The sequence below is a fragment of the Sorex fumeus genome, unplaced genomic scaffold (assembly GCF_029834395.1).
Source record: "Sorex fumeus unplaced genomic scaffold, SorFum_2.1 ptg000095l, whole genome shotgun sequence".
Lineage (NCBI taxonomy): Eukaryota > Metazoa > Chordata > Mammalia > Eulipotyphla > Soricidae > Sorex > Sorex fumeus.
This window is the reverse complement of record NW_026606152.1, coordinates 13,657,064-13,678,721: the sequence shown is the minus strand read 5'-3', so window position 1 is coordinate 13,678,721 and position 21,658 is coordinate 13,657,064. Positions and strand designations below refer to the sequence as shown.

Below are 21,658 nucleotides of genomic sequence, written 5' to 3'. Positions count from 1 at the left end.
GCAGGCCCTGAGCACCACAAGGTGTGGCCCAAAAACTGAAAAAAGAAGCAAAGTTCATTTTACAATTGCATCTAAAAGAAGTATCCTGGAATACTTAACCAAAGATAGTAAAGACATGTAAACTGAAAAATATAGACATTGCTGAAATAGGAGTCACAAAAAGATGGATATTATGTGCTCAGGCAATGGAATAATGAACAGTTAAAATGATTGTTTTAAGCAGAGTGATATAAAGATTAATGGGAGACTGGAGTGATAGTATAGCAAGTAGGGCATTTGCCTTGAATACAATTGATACGGACTCAATCCCCAAGACTCTGGTCTACTGAGGACATACAGGAGTGATTTCTGAGCGCAGAGCCTGGAACTAAGCCCTGAGCATTGACGGAAGGAGGGGGGGGGGCAAAAAAAAAACAGATTTAATATATCTCTATAGAAACCCCAGTGCTGTTACTCACAGAAAACAAAAAATTAGGAAATTTAAATTTTTGTACAAAAGATTGTAACCAACAAAAATAATTCAGGAGTGGGAATGGGGGAGATAATTTAAAGCATCAAACTTCTCAACTTCAAACTATACTACAAAGTGATCAGTTAAATCAGACACACTAACCCACGGAACAGAACCAAGATAGCAGAAACAGATCCACACAAATAGGGACAATTACTTTATGACTAAGGAGTCACAACTTTACAATAGAGAAGGAAAGTATTTTCAATAGAGCGGGATTCAGTGAACCACCATGTGCAAAGGTATGAAATGAGACAACTGGCATACAAGGAATTCAAAATGGATTAAGGACTTGGATGTAAGACCTGAAACTACAAAAGACATGAATGAAAACATAGGTAAGAAGTTACTTAGAGAAAACAACCTTGAGATGTGTTTGGAGACTCAACTCCAGCAATAAGGCAAACAAAGCAAATACGAACAAAAGGGACTACACTTCAAAACAAGAAGATCCTACACAGTGAAAGGAATATGTGGAAACGAAAAGACATCTACTTAACATAGCATAGCACCTGTCCAAAAGGGATTAAATATGCAAAATTAGCATGAAATTTGACAAAATCAGTAGCACTGTAGCAATGTCCTCCTGTTGTTCATCCATTTGCTCGAGTAGGCACCACTGATGTCTCCATTGTGAGACTTGCTGTTACTGTTTTTGGCATATCGAATACACCACAGTAGCTTGCCAGGCTCTGCCATGTGGGCGGGATACTCTTGGTAGCTTGCCGGGCTCTCCGAGAGGGACGGGGAAATTGAACTCGGATGGCCGCGTGCAAGGCAAACGCCCTACCCGCTGTGCTATCGCTCCAGCCCAGACAAAATCACTAACAATAAAAATCAAGCCACCTTCTGGAAAGAAAGATGGCGGCCACATGGGAGCCTTGTGGACAGCAGGTATGAGCCGGGGGAGTGGGGGCGACTAAAACCTCATGGGTCGGGGGGCGTTCCGGTCCGTCCTTCACGCCCTACCGAGGTCACCAGTCGCCCCCCGCGAGCGGCTCTCCAGCACGGCCATGGCCCCAGAAGCACAAGGACTTAATGCAGAACCCAGCAGCTTGGAGCAGAAAAGTGAATGGACTATGCGTTGATCCAGCCCATCAAGTCTGCCGGAGGGGAAAGGGTGTTGCCCCATTCGCCCTCTCCTCTCTGGAAAGAAGGATGGCGGCCACATGGGAGCCTTGTGGACAGCAGGTGTGAGCCGGGAGTGTGGGGGCGACTGAAACCTCATGGGAAGGGGGGCGTTTCGCTCCGCCCTTCACGCCCTACCGAGGCCACCAGTTGCCCCCCACGAGCGGCTCTCCAGCACGGCCACGACTCCAGAACACAGAAACCAATTTCTTAACTATCTGACTTTCAGTAGAAATACTTCCAGGGTCAATAGGTAAAATAGCAGAAATCCAAAACCAACATTTAATTCTTGAACCCAGCTGTAGAAAGCAAATCACTTCACAATGCTTTTTCAGCATGTCTGATTTGGGGGGGGGGGGGGGGTAAACTCTAAATAATAGTGGTGAATCTTTTATTGAAACAATCTAATCAAAGCGGATAGAGTGTTAACTAGAATTCATCTGCCTCACAGGGACGGGGAGGGGTGGGGGGTGGGGTTTTATTGGGGTTCTTCATGGGAAAAAATAAGTATTGGTAAAGGGAAATGTGTTTGATATTTGCATGACTGAGACATAAACCTGAAAGCTTTGTAACCTTTCCCACGGTGATTCAATAAATAAATAAAAAAAAAAAAATCAAGCCACCTAATTTTAAAACGGGCACAGGAATTGAACACCTGTCCAAATACATACAAGTGACTAACAGACACATACAAAAATGTTCATCAACTTATTAGAAACTCAAGACAAGAAATCTCGCAAGTTGTACAAACAGCCATTATCTGAAAAACAAGAAACAACTGTTGGAGAGAATGTGGCAAAGAGGAAGCACTGGGTACTATTGGAATATAAATTGGGGCGGCTACGATAGGAAGTATGGAGAATCTCCCAAAAACTTGGAAATAGGAATTCAAGTAAATTCAGTTATCCTATTTCTGAGTATTGATCTGACGAACAAAACACTATCTCAAAAAGATACATGCACTCCCATGTCTACTGCATTACTTGTGATGGCTGGGAGGTCATGATATGCTCACGCCGCAATACAATTCAGCTATAGACAAAATCCTGTCATTTGTGACTTCGATGAAACTAGAGGCTATTGTGCTCAGCAGAAAGTCAGAGAAACACTAACTGGGCTGGAACAATAGCACAGCGGGTGGGGCATTTGCTTTGCACTTGGCCGACCCGGGTTCGATTCCCAGCATCCCATATGGTCCCTCAAGCACTGCCAGAAGTAATTCCTGAGCGCATGAGCCAGGACTAACCCCTGTGCATTGCCAGGTGTGACCCAAAAAGAGAAAAAAAAAATTTAAAAACCCACTAACCATAGTTTTATTCATGTGGAAAAAGCTATAGATGAATAGTGCAAAAAATAAACTTTGAGACTATAAGATCAAGGAGGGAAGAGGTGTTAAGTTGATACAAAATTAAGAATCATCTGAAGGTCAGAACTGAACTTTGCTAAGTTGCTTTTCAATACACACACACACACACACACACACACACACACACACACACACGTAGAGTGGTATGCACAGAAGTTTCCTTTCAATTCTCCAGTGTGATAATAACCACTTCCCTAAAATCTTAAAATCCTCCTATACTACCAAGTTTTAGTGACATAATTTTATACTATAAAACTTTTTTTATATATTTTAGTTTTTGGGTCACAGCTAACAATGCTCAGGGATCACTTCTGGTGTGCTCTAAGGACCATATGGGATTGAACCCTGATGATCTGCACGCAAGGCTACTGCCTTGCCTATATCTCTAGCCCTAGAAAATAAAACTTACTTAACCTTTCTCCCACTGAGTTCTCGTTAACCAAAGCCCCCCCCCCCCGCCCCCGCATCCCTCTATCACATTTTTATCCTCCCGGACACAAAGCAAACACTAAAAAAATTTTGGAACTCTGAACTTTTCTAGCAGAAGATTCAAACTGGGGTGTGGTAAACACGTTTGCAAATTGACATAGCACACTTCACCTTTGTGGGTCTGAGATGTTCTATTTTAGTTAGTTCACAGGTGTAAGAGAACAGGTGAACTGAGTCAAATGAGTGGGAAGAGGCCAACATACTGGGCTGTCACCAATTTTCTTAGTGACTCCTCTCCTGCACTGCCACTCTGCACTTAACGTGTCTTGCTGTCCTCATGGTTTTCTTGGACCAACCAAAGCTCAACTTGTAAGGGAGCCAGTCTAAGTAGTACAGTTCTTTTGGGTCACCAGTCACACAAGCCTTGGTGTAAAGGCTTTCTCGCTGAACCTCGAACAGGGTTATTAAAGTTCAAACATCCATCTTCAAACCACTCCTTACACCCTAAAGTTATTCTACAACTGCAGCCCTTTGTGATTGCCTTGCTGTCATCTAGTCTACTGTATACTTCTCATTTCCCATACTATGTAATCATTACCTTTGGTGAACTTGTGCATTGCACATGGAAATCAGAGTGCTATTCCTATACCAGACTGACAGAGTCACTTGTGCTTGGAATCAAGCAGACCTGTTAAAATCCTAATTCCGTAACCCAAGTCATGGGACCTCGGGTAACCTACTTACCCAAAGGCTTGTTTCCATCTATAAGCGGGAAATTCCTGCATTAGAGTAATAGCTGAGATTTCACAGGGGCATGTATATAAAGTCCTGAGTGAGCTGCCCAGAGAGAATAGATTCACTGGAGAGAATAATGTTGACAGGTCAAGATAACTGAAAGATAATTAGCACCCACTAAGGCATAGCTCAGGCTTTCCAGGACCCTGGCTCCATTGAGGGGGACCAGTACTGCGTCCCTGACTGTGATTTGTGCTCCACAAATGCCAGCACGGTCTAGTTTATTTACAGGTAGTAACTGGAGCAAGAAATGCAGGAAAAGGAATGCTGAAGCACAAAGTCCTGTGGCATTCACAGTTAACACATAAAAAAAATATCACTGCAGTATTTTGGAAGGCATCATTCACAAACTTTTGATGCAAAGCATACTATTCTAAACAAGACTATCAACTCAGGCTTAATGTATTGCAAAAGACCATCCACTCTGCATTTTTTGTTCTGGAGTCACACCTCACTCTGCAATCAGTACTTCTGGTGGTGCTCTGGAGACCACATGGGAGTGGTCACCCAGGTCCAAGGCAAGTGAATGTGGGTCACCCAGGTCCAAGGCAAGTGCTCTACCTGCTGAACTATCTACCCAGCCCTAAATCTGCATTTTTAATATTTTTAATATTTCAAACATAAGATTAAAAACCCACACTAGTAACAATACTTCTGGGAAAAACAGGAACCCAAGAATCAAATATACACTATAAAACCTAATAAATGTATATAAAACACAGTAGTCAAATCATGAAATGTATCTTATCGAAATCCTGACTTTATTTGTGTGGAGGTCACACCTGGCATTGCTGATGGATCAAACTTATGGCCTTGTACTGCTAGACCATACCCCTTCCATTCCAGTATCATTCTAAAGAATAAAATTCTAACAAAATCAGTAGCAAAGTTCATCTTAAGAGTGTCCTGGAGGGGCTGGAGCGATAGCACAGCGGGTAGGGCCTTTGCCCTGCACGCGGTCGACCCGGGTCCGACTCCCAGCATCCCATATGGTCTCCCAAACACCACCAGGAGTAATTCCTGAGTGCATGAGCCAGGAGTGACCCCTACGCATCACCAGGTATGACCCAAAAAGCAAAAAGTGTGTCCCGGAAGTGAAAATACACACCCACACCCCATTTAAACATACAAGAACATGCAGGGTGATCTACTAGATACTAAAATAACACATTCTGCTACCACGACCAAGGAACTTCAGATTGGTGCAGGAATAGAAAATGCCTGTGAAGCAGCAGTTTATGCTGCTCCGGTGTCTACCTTCAAGCAGACTGATGAACAAAACCTCTCATCTTTATGAGCCCCGTCCACTGCTTAGATGATGAAGCTGAAGTCAAGAAAAGTAACTTGCCCAAGATGGCACAAGTTCAGGGATGCAGCGATAGTACAGGGGTAGCACATTTGCCTTGCATGTGGCTGACCCGAATCAATCTCTGGAATTTCATATGGTTCTGAGTACCACCATGAGTGATTCCTGGGCACTGCAGGGTGTGGCCCAAAACAAACCAACCAAAAAAATAAATAAAAATAACCACATATACACATATTCATGGCAAAGATCTGAACACAACTTCAGTCTATCATTAAAAAACAGTAATTACTAATATTCTTTAGAATCTATATATAGAGTTCTTATAAATCACTAAAAAAAACTTAGTAAATAACTGTATGAAAATAGGATAAAGGCTATTTACATTGATATATAGCTAATTTATTCTAAAGTAGTACCTCCCAAATATTATAATATCCTGGATTATAGAGAAAACAAATGGGTATTCACAGGCTTCTGTGCTGCTTATTTACATAGCATCTTTGGAACATAACCTGACATCTGTCTATCATTTCACCAATTCCTCTTCTGGAATCCCAAAGAAATAAAATATGAAGTTGTACAGGGACACTGAAGCTTTTTCTGTAAAACTGAAATAATGTAAAGGATCTGTCCAACATGAAATAGCTGCAATGAATCACTGAATGGATATCTATTTGGTGCAACTGTATGTAAAAAAGTAACTCTTAATGAACTAAATCTAATGAAAAGATCAATCAATAATAACAGAAGAATACAGGTCTACCATTGAGAGGAAAATAAAAATACCCAAGTTACAGAGTAGAGACTTTTTCAAACCACTTGTTAAAAAAAAAAATCAGGCATCATAGAGTACAATGTGCAATGAGCTTGCTTTCCACATCCAAATTCAATCCCTGGCACCGCATATGGTCCCCTGGGTCCTGTCTGGAATGATACTGGAGCTCTATAGAGCTAGGAGTAAGCCCTGAGCATTGTTGGATGTGGCCCTAAGCACCCAAAACAAAAATGATAAAATTGGAAAAAAACAACCAATAACAAATATTTGTACACATGTTCAAAAAGGCATGTTAAAAGGTTTCATAAGAGTAGAAACTGGCAAAGAAAGTAACATTAAACTAGGAGTTAAAGGGGATTTTTGCTATTTACTTTTATTCACAGAACTTAAAATGTAGAACTGAAAATGTTTCTGTGGTTTTGAGAAGACAGGAGCAAGACGTATAAAGCAGTGAAAATAAAACACTAAAAACAAACAAGAATAAAAGTAATGATTGGAAAATTATTTATCAAGAGCAGCTGACTCCTCTAACAATCCAATGCAACGGACACAGTAAGTTTTATTGTTTACATAATGACATGCCCTGGACAAAGTGATGACAACGGAGACAATGACAACATTTAAACTCCTATCACAAACTGATCTGTTACAGACTTCCAGTGGTTTAACACAGTGAATGTAAAATATGTAAAGAACAAAAATAAAAATACTCATATTTTTGCAGCACAGAGCAATTACCTTTTTAAAAAAGTGTCCGTGGTAATTGAGTATTTATTTCTGGCAATAATTAGAAAACATGTAAACACACACGCAACAAAAATCACACATTTACCTATCCTCCCCCAAAATCTGCATGTGGGGATTACAGTATAGAAGTACGCAAATATAAAAAAAGGTTAGTGCTCAGAAACAAAGCATTTTCCTTATGTTAATGCATCAAGGTGCAAAAATTTCAAATCCAAGAATCCAATCATAGTAAGTGAAAGAATTTGACAATACTTTTATAATCAAGCCCAACTAACAGCACACTAACATATGCATGTGTACATATAAGGCGTGCATATATACCCACATATATGCAATGCCTATTTTAGAAGAAAAGGTGCCTTGGTGAAAATGGCCAAAAATATTCACTCGATGCACATCATGTACAAAATCTTTCTTATAAAAGTTTTAATTATTTTCAATGAAACTTCATGTTCATAATCACATCTGAACACTGTGCTTGAAAGATAATTAGGTCTACCTAATAGTTTCTGTTCAAAACCATGGCTAAGGCAGTTCTCTGTCCAAGGGCTCACTCTTCCACCCACTCTACGTCACTAACAGTAATACAGACAAATACCACAGATACAATCTGGCATGCCTATGTATTATTACCTGGAGCTCTGTTCAGTGTGAAAATGGGAGTTTATAGTTGCTACAAAGAATACTTTTTTTCTTAAAATATATTGTTTCTCTATTCCAAATTAAGCACTTACTTAGACATTAAAGAGGCTAATAAGCCATTCCTTTTGGTGTCACTATTAATAGCCCTATAAGAAAGAACTCGGTATTGGAATAGCTAGAAAAGTTTCCACTGAATTAATAGTGCATCCTTTACCTGCATAGAATCAATTTGGCTTAATAGCTCTTTGCCTCCGGAACATCAGTCTGGAGTTCAAATATGCTCTTAAAGGTCCATCTCAAATATGCAAAAACACCTCATATAGGCAGTATGAGGATATACAGGACAATAAAAAGTTGTTATAAATCTATTGAGTTTGCAGCATTTCTTATTCAAAGCAGTTGCAAACATTAAGGTGAAATAAGATTAAGGGAAAACCCAGTGGCAACGAAGTTCAGTTGGTCAAATATTTACACTAGCAGCAAAAGAACTGCAACGACTTGGTACCTCTAGCTTATTACTCTACAAGCACTGAGAATTTGAAGCTCAAAAGGTGAAAAATGGAAAAGCCTTAGAAAAGGGAAACAGTCTTGAGGCAAAAGTTGTAGATCTGCAAATATATATTCTATAAGCACACAACTGTGTGCAGAACATTTTATAGATTTACATACATATTCACAAGATGCCCTGCAGTGTAGTTCAAAAGGCCTTTACAAGAAAAAAACTCCTTCTAGTATAGGCCCTAGAGTTCACACCATCAGTATATGAAACATGTGCATATATTCACTGAATGTAAACGTCATCAACAAAAACAATTATTAACACTAGATTGAACAGTTTTACCAATCAGTAATGTAACATTTCTTACACTGAGAATCAAAATAACAAGTACACAACTGGGTTTTAAATTCACACACACACAAAAAGATGTTTAGCATGGCAAACAATAAAGTTCAAATTCCAAAGTAGGAGAAAAATATCAAAACCTTGTAAATCTCCTGGGATGCAATTTAACCACTGCATCGCTTTTAGAAAAATAGATTCAGAATGACGATGCACTACAGATTTCTCAACATCAACCCATATGTCTATCTTTTTCCTCTTTTGTTTCCAGCTGGAGGTTTCTTCAATTGAAGGAGCTGTCCTCCTGTTCCAAAACCTGCAGAGGCAGGATTGGACACCCCAAATGTCAAACCAGCAGATGCCGTGATGCCAGGATTGCTGAAGTTAAACCCAGATGTACTTGAGCTGCCAAAGCCTTATGTTTAGGGAAGAAAATATTCATATCAGAAGTTGAATCACCAAAACAACCCCAACAACAACAACAAAAAAAATAAACCCACCCAAAACATATAAAAAGGGGAGGGGCCTAAGTTTCTGGTTCTAGGACTCTGTGATCTATAAAAATAGCAAATAGTGTAGAGCTTTGAATTTGCAACATGGGATTTTTATAAGGAAAATAATCTAGCCGACAACTCAGTGGCACCTTTAAAGATAGAACTGCAACAACACAGGCCAAAAGACACAGGTAAGTCTGAATAGTAAGTCTATGAAGAACTTGGAGTTGCTGGAGGCTTCTCTGTTAATTATAGCTGCTACGGTGGCATTCTCTTCGATTCCTAGAAAAAGTCTATCAACATGTAAGAAACTTTACAACCTTTAGACCCCAGCCCCTTGTGATTTTTAAGTCCTTAATGAAAGCCTCTACCCACAATTTTCAAGACAATAAACACAGAGTACTGCCTAATGTTTTGATTTTCTAGGAGCTAACTGCATAATTGAGATCAAGAAACTATTATTGCCTAGTTAATATTAGCAAATTTAGTTTACAATAACGATACTACTGATGTTTCCTACTGTTTCATTCTGTTGGAACTACTAATTTTAAACACTACTTAATATCAAATACTGCTTAATAGTAAGTGAAATTTCCTACAAATGCCCTCACTTTAAATACAATCTAATCAGTAACAGAAGTCCCTAATTCAGACACAGTGTTTCTCACAAAAAGCAGTGCACATTAAAACAAGCATTTTCAAATATAAATACAAACATAGATGGAATTTTGAATTTTCTATCAGATGTGTCAAGACTCTCAAAAATGAACATAGACCTAAATAAAGTCATTTATCAGACTGGTGGTCTCTTTTTGTTTTGTTTTGTGGCCACACCCGACGATGCAGAGAGGTTACTTCTGGCTCTGCACTCAGGAATCACTCCTGCTGGTGCTTGGGGGACCATATGAGATGCCAGGGAATTGAACCTGGGTCGGCCACATGTAAGGCAAGCGCCCTACCCGCTGTACTATCGCTCCGGCCCCCTAAACGTATAAACTTCTCTTCAGTGTATCCTAAATAAATAATGACAAAAACTGGGTTAAACTTTCACAATGATGGACTGGTTTTTACAGTAACAAAAATGTTTATGAAGCTAAGTCTTTGGGTTCAAAAGAATCTTTACTTAGTGAAGAGTAAGTATAACTATTTTATTATAGATTACACATTAACATATAATGAATAATGTACTATACAAAATATTATAGAATATATATTATTCTACCGAACTGTTATCTTGTTAGAAATGTTTTACAAACCTGACCTTTAGCACTGAAGGGAGATAAAAGCTAAATAGGCTGGCATACTTCATTTAGGGATATACACTGAATCGGGGATCTTTTTTAAATATTGGAAGTAACAAATCTTTTAAATGTGACCTTTAAATTTGCCTGAAATTCAGGCAAAAATACACAAACCTGCACTAAGACTTCCTGAGGACTTATTTGTTGTTCCAAATCCAAATGTTGAGGCCCCTGTGGTGCTGGATCCAAAACCAGAGCTAGTTCCAAATCCTAGTGAAGGGTGATAGAGAAATATACAACGGTATGTAAAACAAAGGTAAAGGACACTGACAACTAAAATCATTCAAAGTCTCATAAATACAGTGCTGGAAAAAATGGCCTGAAGGAATCCTTAGACTTCTGGAAGGAACGGAATACATCTAAAATTACACATTATACATATGTAGATGGTATTTATGACCCATTAAAAAATTTTAAGGAGCAAGGTCATAACAACCAAGAAGATCCTCCCAGTTGAGACTAAAATTTGGTGACCACTTAAATATGATTTTAGCCAAATAGATATACATAGGAGTATTTTGGAGGTGGTGGGAAAAGACAAAATTCATAAACACAAAAATGTACAATTTAAACAGCAAGTGCAAGTAAATTTCATTCTGCGTTTTACCAATAAGAGTTTGACCAATGAAAAATGGCCTAACTACATAATCATCAACACTTTACTCAGCACGCTCCTTCAATAGTACCAGCCAAACTTTGGCAAAGTGAGAATGCAGGGGTGGAAACATGCTTTTTCTCTTAATAATACTATTGTCACAATCAAAAATAAATGTTTTTAGCATATAAAGCTTGGAGATTCTCCTAATTACTTGAAAACTTCCACAGTACTACTGCCTAAAACTTAATATGCCGGCAAACTGAATTATAGATCACAGGAATTGTCCACCCTATTTCTAATTAATCTTCACTAAATCTAAATCTAAATCTAAATCTAATCTATGAAGTAACGATAATAGACTACAGGCTTCCCTTCTTTTATAATGATGCATTCTAGTATAATTTAGTAAATAAGGGAAACATATAAATTTTTTGACAGTAAACCTGTCAAAATCGAAACAACTTTCAGAGAACTGGAAATGCATTTGAATTTAGGATAATGTTTTTACAGGAAACTTACCTTACTAATTAGAATTAACTTAGGAAACTACTAAAATAAGTGGGACTGCTGACAAATACAAATATGCATTTACGTAAACATACTTAGGAGTGTACTAAATTTAAAATAAAATTAAGTTTTCCATTTAAAGTGCTCATTTTCAAAAAAAGATGACTGAAAAGGTATATTCAGTAGTATGGTCTCAAAACAGAGTTTTTAAACGTTAAATTAAGCTAAGCAACTTTCAAGTTCATATTTTAGCATGTAGCTTTGAAACAGAAACATCCCTAACCATTTAACTTCAAGGTTTTATTTTACTGTTCACAAAAAAAAAAGAGATTTTTAAAAAAAATTATTAATCTAATATTCTAGATAAAACATTTTTTGAGAATCCTTAGGTCAGCTGGAAACTTCACTTCCAAAATAGCAGAAACTTCCTAGAAATTTGTTACAGGCGTGTATCAATTCAAATGTATAAGAGAGCAATGCAATATTAGAAAAGTTAAAGTGTACCTCCAAGGTTCGAAGAACCTAAGCCACTTGACTGCAAGCCAGTGCCAATACCTGAGCCGAAAGGCGTTCCAAAACTAACTCCCAGAGATGGCTGTGGCCCTGGTATGAGGGAAAAAAAAAAATGGGGGGAAAAAAACAAATTTGCCTTACTCTTTCAAGATTAAAGTTTTTTATGAAATTATTTTAAAGATAAACAGTGATTACTTTTACAAACGCTATTGTTAAAACTTTGTTTTCAAGGCTTTCTCCCCAGTCTAGTTTATTTGTCACAACTAATTTACCTATTCCCCCCACCAAAAGTTTTTCTTTTTTAATTAACTTGTTCCGTTCTGGACAATTAAAAAAGAGGCTCTTCTTATTGAATTAGTTTAAGCTTCAGACCTAAGTAATTTGAAATCTTTAATGTATTGTAAATTATAGTTCTTTTGGGTTTGCTTCTAAAATGATGTTAGATCTCCCCACTTGTTTTCTAATACAAGTATTGGTATACTCAATAAAAGATTTTACGTTTTTCTTTTTAAAACAAGCCTTCACCATTAGGGTCAAGTGTCAACTGATCAAGAGACTTGACCCTAATATGGCAAAACTATCATGTTACTTTTAAGGACCCAAAAAACTAGGCAGAGTTGCTTATATAAAATATCATCTATAAAATACATAAAAAACAAGACAATGTTTTATTTTATTAAATTTATTGGTCATTGTAAAGCAAAATCAATTACACAGTAACATGACAATTCCAACTTGTTCACAAGAAGTGGTAACTGAGTTCTATTAAGCTCTGCTACATTACACCACTTATCACCTGATTAAATAAGATAATGAACATTTACAAAGGCACCACTGTGGACCTTGACAGATTCAATACATTCAAGATTTCAATTCAGAAGTTTATTTCCAACACTTTGGAAAATGTACTCAGATGCAGAAAGATTAGTTATTATCCTCTTTCCCATTTTGTCACTTGAAAGAATTTGGCTGAGTTTGTTTGGCAAGAATAGCATCAAACTTCTAGCCTCTCTGACTACATTTTTTTAACTAAGCAGAATACAAAAATCTAAAAATCTCTCATCTGATAAAGTTTATGAAAATTATTCAGTAATTTCATAGTACAATCTTCAGTCTTGTCTTTTTCAAGCACAGTGATCAGTGCATCTTATGAGGGGGCTGCCAAAGCGATACACAGACTGAATTTTAAACTTTCCAAAAAAAACCCCCAAAGCATTTCAAGTTATTCAATAAAGAATGAGGTTTGTGTATTCAAAAGGTAGTGTGAAATTATAAAGCATTTAAACAGAAAGGAAACTAACTGTAAGACAACATTTTGCTACACTAGGACAGAAACTGGACTATTCAAATAGCATTGATCCAAAAAATAAAGAATAAAAACTAATAGCAGCCAACATTCTTATACTACTATTAAAAAATAAATCTTAAAAGGACTGAAACCTTTATATCCAGTCTGATCCAATTTAAGAATAAAATACCTGCCTAGCAGCAGTTTTGTAATATATAACCATAGGGAAAAAAATGAAAAGCTTTTTCACTTCTAACAAAATATGTAAGAACACATGTCCAGATTCTTTCACAGAGAGACTGAAGCGTCACATGGTAACAGGAGGCACTGCTGGTGGAAGACCCAAAGAATAATGCGCACCACAGCCCTCAGCCCGACCCGTCATCCGAGTTACTCCCGTAACACGTAGGTATTTGTTGTGTCTGGGTCTGTTTTTAAGAGCAACTCTATAGTCATCATTAATTAGGACATAGGTAATCAAGAACTCAACAATGACAAGACTTTCCATTGCACAATAGGTACATATTTTGAGTTTTGTACCTTCACACAAATTCTGAAGGCAGCATCATTTATAAAACTAGTAGGTAAAATGTATAACATTTTTTAATAGTAAAAACTCATGATAAATATATCCCATGCCAAAGTATTAGCATTATATTACACTCTGGCCACCATAAAAATTAGTTTCACTATTAGAAAGCAGAATCTAAACCCTTCGGGCAAGTTACGTAAACAACTCAAGACATGTTTCAAATTCTGAATACTCATTCAATGAGAGGCTCTTAAAGTTTCATAAATAAAACCAAGTTTTAGTAGTAATACACACTCCAATGATTGCCAAAGTGAAATCTTCATGTAGAGTAACATTTTACAAGTTACCAAATAATATACTCACACACAACAAAATTGAGTTTAGCACTGTAACTCTTATTTTCCAGAATAAATTCTACCTTCTTAAAAGTAAAACTGCAATCACAGGAAAAGGAATAAAGTGCTAAAATTCTGTTTTAATAATTTTCAATGATCACTCAAAATATTCAACATTATTAGTATGTATATTTCTATGTCATATTTTTAAAACAGTATTTTTCTTCAAAGACAAAAAATTCCTTTTCCCCAATTTGAAAATTTTTACTGATTTGATGGGGGATGTTCCTTTGGTTGTTAGATACAATGAAATCACAAAACCACAAGAAGGTAAAATGAAACACTGAAATTGCCTACTAAATACCACATTTGAATTCTCCAAACCTATACTAGAGGTTAGAAAGTAGTAATTCCTAACAAAATGTCTTGCACTCCTTAAAAACAGCAGCCTAAGTCACATGAGAAAAGTCTATGTAAACATCAAGAACTTTTTAAAATCCCAGTATATTAGCTTAAAACAGTCTATTTTAAATTAGAATTATACTTTAAAGCCTTCAACTTTATTTAAAGAGGCTTCAGAAACACTGATGGACAAGCACCTAGAATCTACCAATATGTATGATGCTTATTTCACATATAGTTTGCTGGTTCTTCAATTCTCTTCAGCCTTCAGAACCATATCAAATATACATGACCATGTATCAACTCGATATACATCTTTTAAGGATGGGTCAAAAAGTCATTAAGGCCATACCTTCCCATTTCCAAGAAAAGATTAGAAAGGAACCACCTTCAGGCTGGAGAGAGAAGTACAGCAGGTAGGGTGCTTGCCTCGCACGTGGCCAACTTAGGTTGAATCCCTGGCACTATATATGGTCCCCCAAACCCTGCCAGGAGTGATCCTTGAGCAAAGAGCAAGGAGTAAGCCCTGGGTACAACGTGGTGTGGCCAGAAACCAAAACAACACACACACACACACACACACACACACACGCACACATAACTCACCTTTGAAGGTAACAGACTAAAAAGTTATGTTTTTTTAAGTTAGCAATCACATGCAAATAAAAACAGAACACCGCCAATTCAAATCTTACACAAGTCAAACTAACAAAAGTAGCAGGAGTTACTTTCATGTTGATGACCTTTAAGGTCATCTTGAAAAAAAATGGCACTTAAAAGATTTCATCAAAAAACTTCATTTAAAAAACTGGCACTAAAACGAGATTTCAAAGTAACAGGACATGAGAATCAAGTGCTAAATACAAAGCATAACCCAATAAATAGGGACACTTCTGGATGGGTTCTAACTGATTAATCAGTACAGATGTCTTTCCCAAAGCACAAACATTTCACTCTAGATAGGACATGACAGAACAAGCATTCTGCACTGGAGAGGCATAAAGGAATGAACTAAGGTACCTGGCAGACCTTTAAAAGAAACAAAAGGAAAAAAAAATTATTAAGATTCTCAGTTCTAAAAATCCAAACCACTTAAAGTGAAAACACTGTAGAAATGACAATTCCTGCCACCTCATAAGAAAGCCTTAAGAGATCTTTAAAATGAACACAGAAATTAGTTTCTCCAAAGACTGGCAGAAGTCACCACAAAACTAAAGCATATAAATACAAAGAAAATCCAAGATGACTATGCTGAATTAAGCAAATACTCTACCACCACCACAGAACAAAAACCTCTCTGGATACCTCTGTAACCGCCAAAGCTAGCACACAGTAGGCACTCAATTAATATAACGAAAATATATATACCTTATGTCTGTAAGCCCAAACTATGAGTGAAAATCGACAAACCTATACAGACTGCCCCCCCCCGCAAAAAAGCACAAATAATTCTATTTTGGTTATAAACTACAATATTTCACTTGCAACCTTATATGAACAATAGACTTTTCTCATTTTATTAAAATGGAAATCTTGAAGAATACTTAACCAAACCCATGCTTATCTGTTCTACTTTATGACTGTTACTGTAAACGTAAATAGGTCCTATGGTTAGTAGGATCAGCTAATTAACCACTGATGATATAATCATTCTTGCCTCTGTAACTTGAGAATGCAATTCTACACTCCATCTAGAGAACTACAGCACTGTGCTTATGTGAGCCCCTATCTGCATAGGTCCAGCCCCGGAATGTGGAAGATTTGGCATTATCTATCAACAACCACTGATTGATGGCAAGGTAATTCCATCATCTCCATATGTGAAGAACAATTTTCCTTGGTGGGGCTGTATATCGGAGGGGAGTTTCCTAAACTGTGCTCAGGGGCTACATCAGGCCAGACAGTTCAACGTTTGAGTTACACTGGCAGTGCTTTGGAGGGGTGAGGGTGGGAGGCCCATGTGGCTCCAGAAACTGAACTGAGGTCTCTGGCCCAGAGCAGGCAAACATGTACCCCTAACTCTGGAGTCATCTCCCTGACCCCACAGAAAATTTCAAACTGCCAATTAGTTTGAAACTTATTTAGGGAACCCTCACAATTTCTCAAATACTAAAATTTTCTGAAAACATAAACAAAAAAATCAGGATCTATTAGGAGCTTACTTTTTCACGTAAAACTTCAAATCTGACCAAAAAGGAGCTGTAGCAAATAAAAAAACAATCTCTAAAAGACCAAACCAAATACTGGAGAACCACAAAAACCATCTGCTTTCTTTCCAGTACCTAACAATCCAATCATTTTCATCTGCTCAGCTTCCAAGCTGTTTCATGTGCAATCCATGGCATATAAATATATTTTTCCTGCTCTCACTACTGTTCTATACTTTTTGAAAAGGTACAAGTAATTCTAGTATGTACCTTCTTCCAAATTTGGCTTAAATAGGCCCGTACACTTTCCAGGCAATATGAATACAAACAACCTACTGATTTTCAACACAACTCATCAATAAAAATGTACGACATCCTAAATATGGGTACTCTGTAATCACTAGTAAGAAGAAACAAGAATGCACCATCTTTCAGAATCATATAGGAAAAATGCAACATATGGCTGACTTTAGGTAATACAGTCAGAATTTTAGAATGCTATTCTTAAATGTAATTCAGTAGTGAAACAGCATGTTCTAAAGGGCAATAATAGCAACACAGCAAGTAACATTTAGTAAATTCACAATATTCAATATCTGATATATAATTATTGCTAAGACTACCCTGCATTTTGAATCAGGTGTATGTTTAGAATTGTGTCCATCACAATTTTGAGACTGTATTGGAACAGCTATCGAGAAATTTCTTCAGTGCTAACATAAAAGGAAGACTTATAAAAATGCACAGTTAACGTTCTGTATTTGAACAGTAAGAAGCTATAACTTGAATGCATTCAGACCTGGAGCAGGCTGCTGCTGCTGTGTAAGTGTCGCAGCCATGGCAACGGCTGCTGCATTTGGCATGTTGCTGAAAGGGGTGGGACCAGTAGTGACTCTGGGTGCATTCTGCCACTTCTTTGCTTCCGCTCGCCTGGCTTCAAACACATCTACAGCATCTCCCAGAAACATTTTCCTGTAGCCAAGGTACTGTTCTTTGAGCACCTAGAGGAAGAAGAGAACATCTGACTCCGGTAATATGTGAACGCACAGAATCAAACAAATTAGCGAAGACAGAACAAAGACACTGCCAGGATCAAGTATTTCACCTCGGCTGAAAGTGAAAGGGCTTATCACCCCTTTGAGTATTTCCTTTCCCATTTCTTTCCTATCTTTCTAATAAAATGCCTACCCCATTTTGGTTTCTGAGGTCTTCTTTGGAACTGGGTTAGCCAAGGTATCAAACAAGCAGAATACTAAAACTACAAATGTAATATTCTAATTTTTCATAGAAATTCCCTCTGGTCATCTTTAGACTTTAAAAAACATAATTAAAAAGTCAATACTGAATCTACCTGTTAAATGCCATTTTTAGGCCTGGATAACATATATTAAAATCAGATGTTATGAAACCTTGGAAACAGCTCAGCAGTAGAGTAGAGAATCTCATACCTTCCCATATATGAGATTCTGGGTTGGATTTCCAGGACCACATACAAACAAAAAAGCTTAAAATCCCAGAAGGAGCTTGGAATATATAAAGAAAACTTTTACTCTTACCATTATTTGTTTGACTTTTATACGAATGATTCATACGAAACTTAATGCAATGAAATCAGGTGAGGAAAATACTAGTAAACTTATAATTACACAAGAACAGAAAAAATTTACCAAGTTCATAAGGTGGGCTAGTTGGTTCATTTTCTAAGCCTCCAAACCCTGCCCCCTCTGTACATCCTTGTCGCAAAGTAGGGTAGTTTGCCCAAGTACCTTGATAAGTGCACTAAAAATACATTTCACATTACAACTCTGGCATACTTTTATTAAAGGTATGACCTAATTTAGGAGGGTTCCATAGCAATTTCTAAATAGCCATTAAATTAGAGTCAGAGAGAGAGTATAGCAATATAGCCAGAGAGACTTGCTTTGTAAGCAGCCAACCCAGGTTTAACCCCCAGCACCTGATAGGGTCTCCTGAGCTAGGAGTATGCCCTTGAACAGCACCAGGTGTCCCGTCCCCATTCCCCCCCCCCCCCCGCCCCCGCCAAAAACCAAAAAAAGCAAAAACAAAAAACCCAAAACAAAGAAAATAAAGAGACATCAAATTTTATTTCCTACTTCATCTTCTCAAAAAGTGATTATCAGGGGTCAGAGAAGAAACACAAAGGGCCTTGCGAATGTATATAATACACAGGAGGCCCAGGATCCATCTTCACAAACACTAGTAAGAGCAATGAAAGAGCACAGGGCCAGTAGTAGCCTTGAGCGCTTGTCTGGTGAAGAACTCTCACCTAAAATGTTAAATATTAGGTACCATGGTCATAACCAATAACAAACACAGAAATGTTAGCTTTGAGTATTATATATAACAGTAATATTTCTGTCATCTCCTTTTGTGGAGGTCTCAGTGTCCTAGTTACTTTTACTATCTATATAATGTATTGAAAGGTACAAGAACTTTAGTTATTTAAAGTAAGAAACAGGATATGTAAAATCAGAAACCTACACCACACTACAACTAATTTTATTCCAAATTCATCCTCACCTGTTCTGTACAATTACGAGCAAAATATCCACACACAGTCTGCATCAATAGGCCTTAAATTTTAGTTCTAGTTTAAATAATGGTAATTAATGCTTGAAAAAGTCAAACAAAACACACACAAAACAATTAAAACAGATGCCAATCATAATTTATATAACGAAGTGATGAAATTTCCAAATTTCTGTCACGAGGGGCCAGCTGGATAAGAGTCTAAAACGCGTATCAATAGATTTTAACTATTGTCACTGTCCTCCCGTTGTTCATTCATTTGCTCGAGCGGACCCAGTAACACTCTGAGACTTGTTACTGTGTTTGGCATATTGAATACATCATGGGTAGCTTGCCAGGCTTTGCTGTGGGGGCGAGATACTCTCGGTAGCTTGCCGGGCTCTCCGAGAGGGGCAGAGGAATCAAACTCGGGTCAACCGGCCGGTTCTGTGCAAGACAAACACCCTACCTGCTGTGCTATCACTCCAGCCCTATTATTCCATGAAAAACAAAACAAAAATACACTTCTTCTGAGAGTTCTGAAAAAAAGAATGTAACTAGAAATTGAAGTTTGCTCACCAACTGCAGTTGAGAAATAAAAGGTAACACACCAAACCTAATCATAAATTATTCTTTGGCTCTTAAGACATGTAGATTTTTTTAAAAGGAAGCACTGTTACACCGTCCTCCCGTTGTTCATCAATTGCTCAAGTGGGCACCAGAAACGTCTCCAGTGAGACTTGTTGTTACTGTTTTTTGCATATCAAATACGCACAGGGAGCTTGCCAGGCTACATTTTATGTGAAGTTTATCCAGTATGATGTTTCTTGTGAATCATTTTTAATTACTTTAGAGTCACGTAACTGAAAAGGGTACAAGTTTTCAAACCTGAGAGGAAAACAGGTCATAGGAAAAAGCACATGTCCTTACAAAGGAAAGCCCTGGGGTGGGCTTTAAAATACTCAAGTGGAAAAAAACATTTTGACAGGGAGAAGTGATAAAAAATACCAACAGGAACCTGATAATGGTTGAAGTTGGTTTGTGGGGAGCCAGGCCATCATTATAATGGCGCTCTATTTTTGTATTTGAAAATTTTCATAATAAAAGTGAAGGAAAATACCATCTATATTATAAAGATATCTATATAATAAAGACATTAGAATTATTAGCTTTAGCCATAAAAACAAACAAAAAACAACAAAAAACCTTTAGCCTCCAAAGGAAATGAAAAACTTTAATTCAAAATGAAATTTGCACTTCTGGCAGCATATTCTCCAAAGTCAACACATGGAATTAATCAAGCCTATCAACATATGGCTGGATAAAGAAGCTATGGTACACAACACCGAATGAAGTATTACTCTGCCATTAAAACTGCTAAAGTTGTACCAGTTAGAACAAGACTGATGGGAAATAAGGTTATTAGGCTGAGTGAAATAGGTAAAAGTGAAAGAGAACTATCTTCCTGAATCTCATGAAATACGGGGGGGGGGGGGGCACACTAAACTCTGAAAATTAGGGTTATCAGCAGAAAAGGGAGATGGTTGAAAAAACAAGGTTCATTTTGGGGTGGAATTGCACTGTATTCTTTAGTGATGCACTATGGTGATTCCTATATATAGAGGTACTAAACTTATCTCTGAAGAATCTATAAACTAATATTGTAAACTACTGCCAACTAGACATTAAACTAATGAAATAATATTCTTTACAAGTTGTTTTATCTCTCTGCTGAATAAGCACAAACAGTTCTCTATATTAGAAGGAAGAAATGTCAGCTACCTTTTTAGTGTAATGGTTAATCAACAAAACACTAACATTAAAGTAATATGTAACGATCTTGCTACAATATTTATTTATAATGATCAAAGTATCCTAAATGTACAGCAAGATGAAAATTTTAAAAGAATAGATTGTATGGGTTATTTGAATCTTTAAAAAGTAATTTGTCTATCCCTTTTTTTCTGAGTCATCTGTTCTCGGGCACTCAGGTTTTTTCCAGATTCTGGCTATTGTAAAGAGTGCTGCAATGAACAAACAAGCGCAGATGTCACTTCGACTATACTTTTTTGCCTCTCTGGGATATATTCCCAGGAGTGGTATTGCTGGGTCGAAATTAGTACCAGGAATTTTGCTCCATGGCTTGGAGGCCAGCCAGCCACACATGCTGAAAGGGAGCTCAGATAGAGAAGAGAGCACCAAATAAAGGGTGTTGGGAGGATCCTCCCAGAATGGGAGAAGCATGCTGAAAGTAGACTATAGACTAAACATGATTGTCACCCATTGCCTCTTTTGCAAACCACAACACCCAATAGGAGAGAGAGAACAAAAGGGAATGCCCTGCCATAGAGGCAGGATGGGATGAGGGGGCTTGGGGGGATGGGAGAGATACTGGGATCTGTGGTGGTGGGAAACGGGCACTGGTGAAGGGATGGGTATTTGATCATAGTATAATTGAAACCCAAGCAC

General features: G+C 37.5%; 1 protein-coding gene across 1 annotated transcript in view; it reads right to left on the bottom strand.

Moving 5' to 3' along the window:
* Positions 1-6,852: 6,852 nt before the first annotated feature.
* NUP58 (nucleoporin 58) overlaps positions 6,853-21,658 on the bottom strand; it is a 38,294-nt gene continuing 23,488 nt past the window's right edge. Inside the window, exons 13-16 of the mRNA XM_056132930.1 lie at positions 17,460-17,661; positions 11,948-12,046; positions 10,453-10,548; positions 6,853-8,958 (exon numbers count right to left, since the gene is read on the bottom strand). Coding sequence (XP_055988905.1) covers positions 8,789-8,958; positions 10,453-10,548; positions 11,948-12,046; positions 17,460-17,661 — 567 coding nt within the window. The 3' untranslated portion in view covers positions 6,853-8,788. The remainder of the gene's footprint in view (positions 8,959-10,452; positions 10,549-11,947; positions 12,047-17,459; positions 17,662-21,658) is intronic.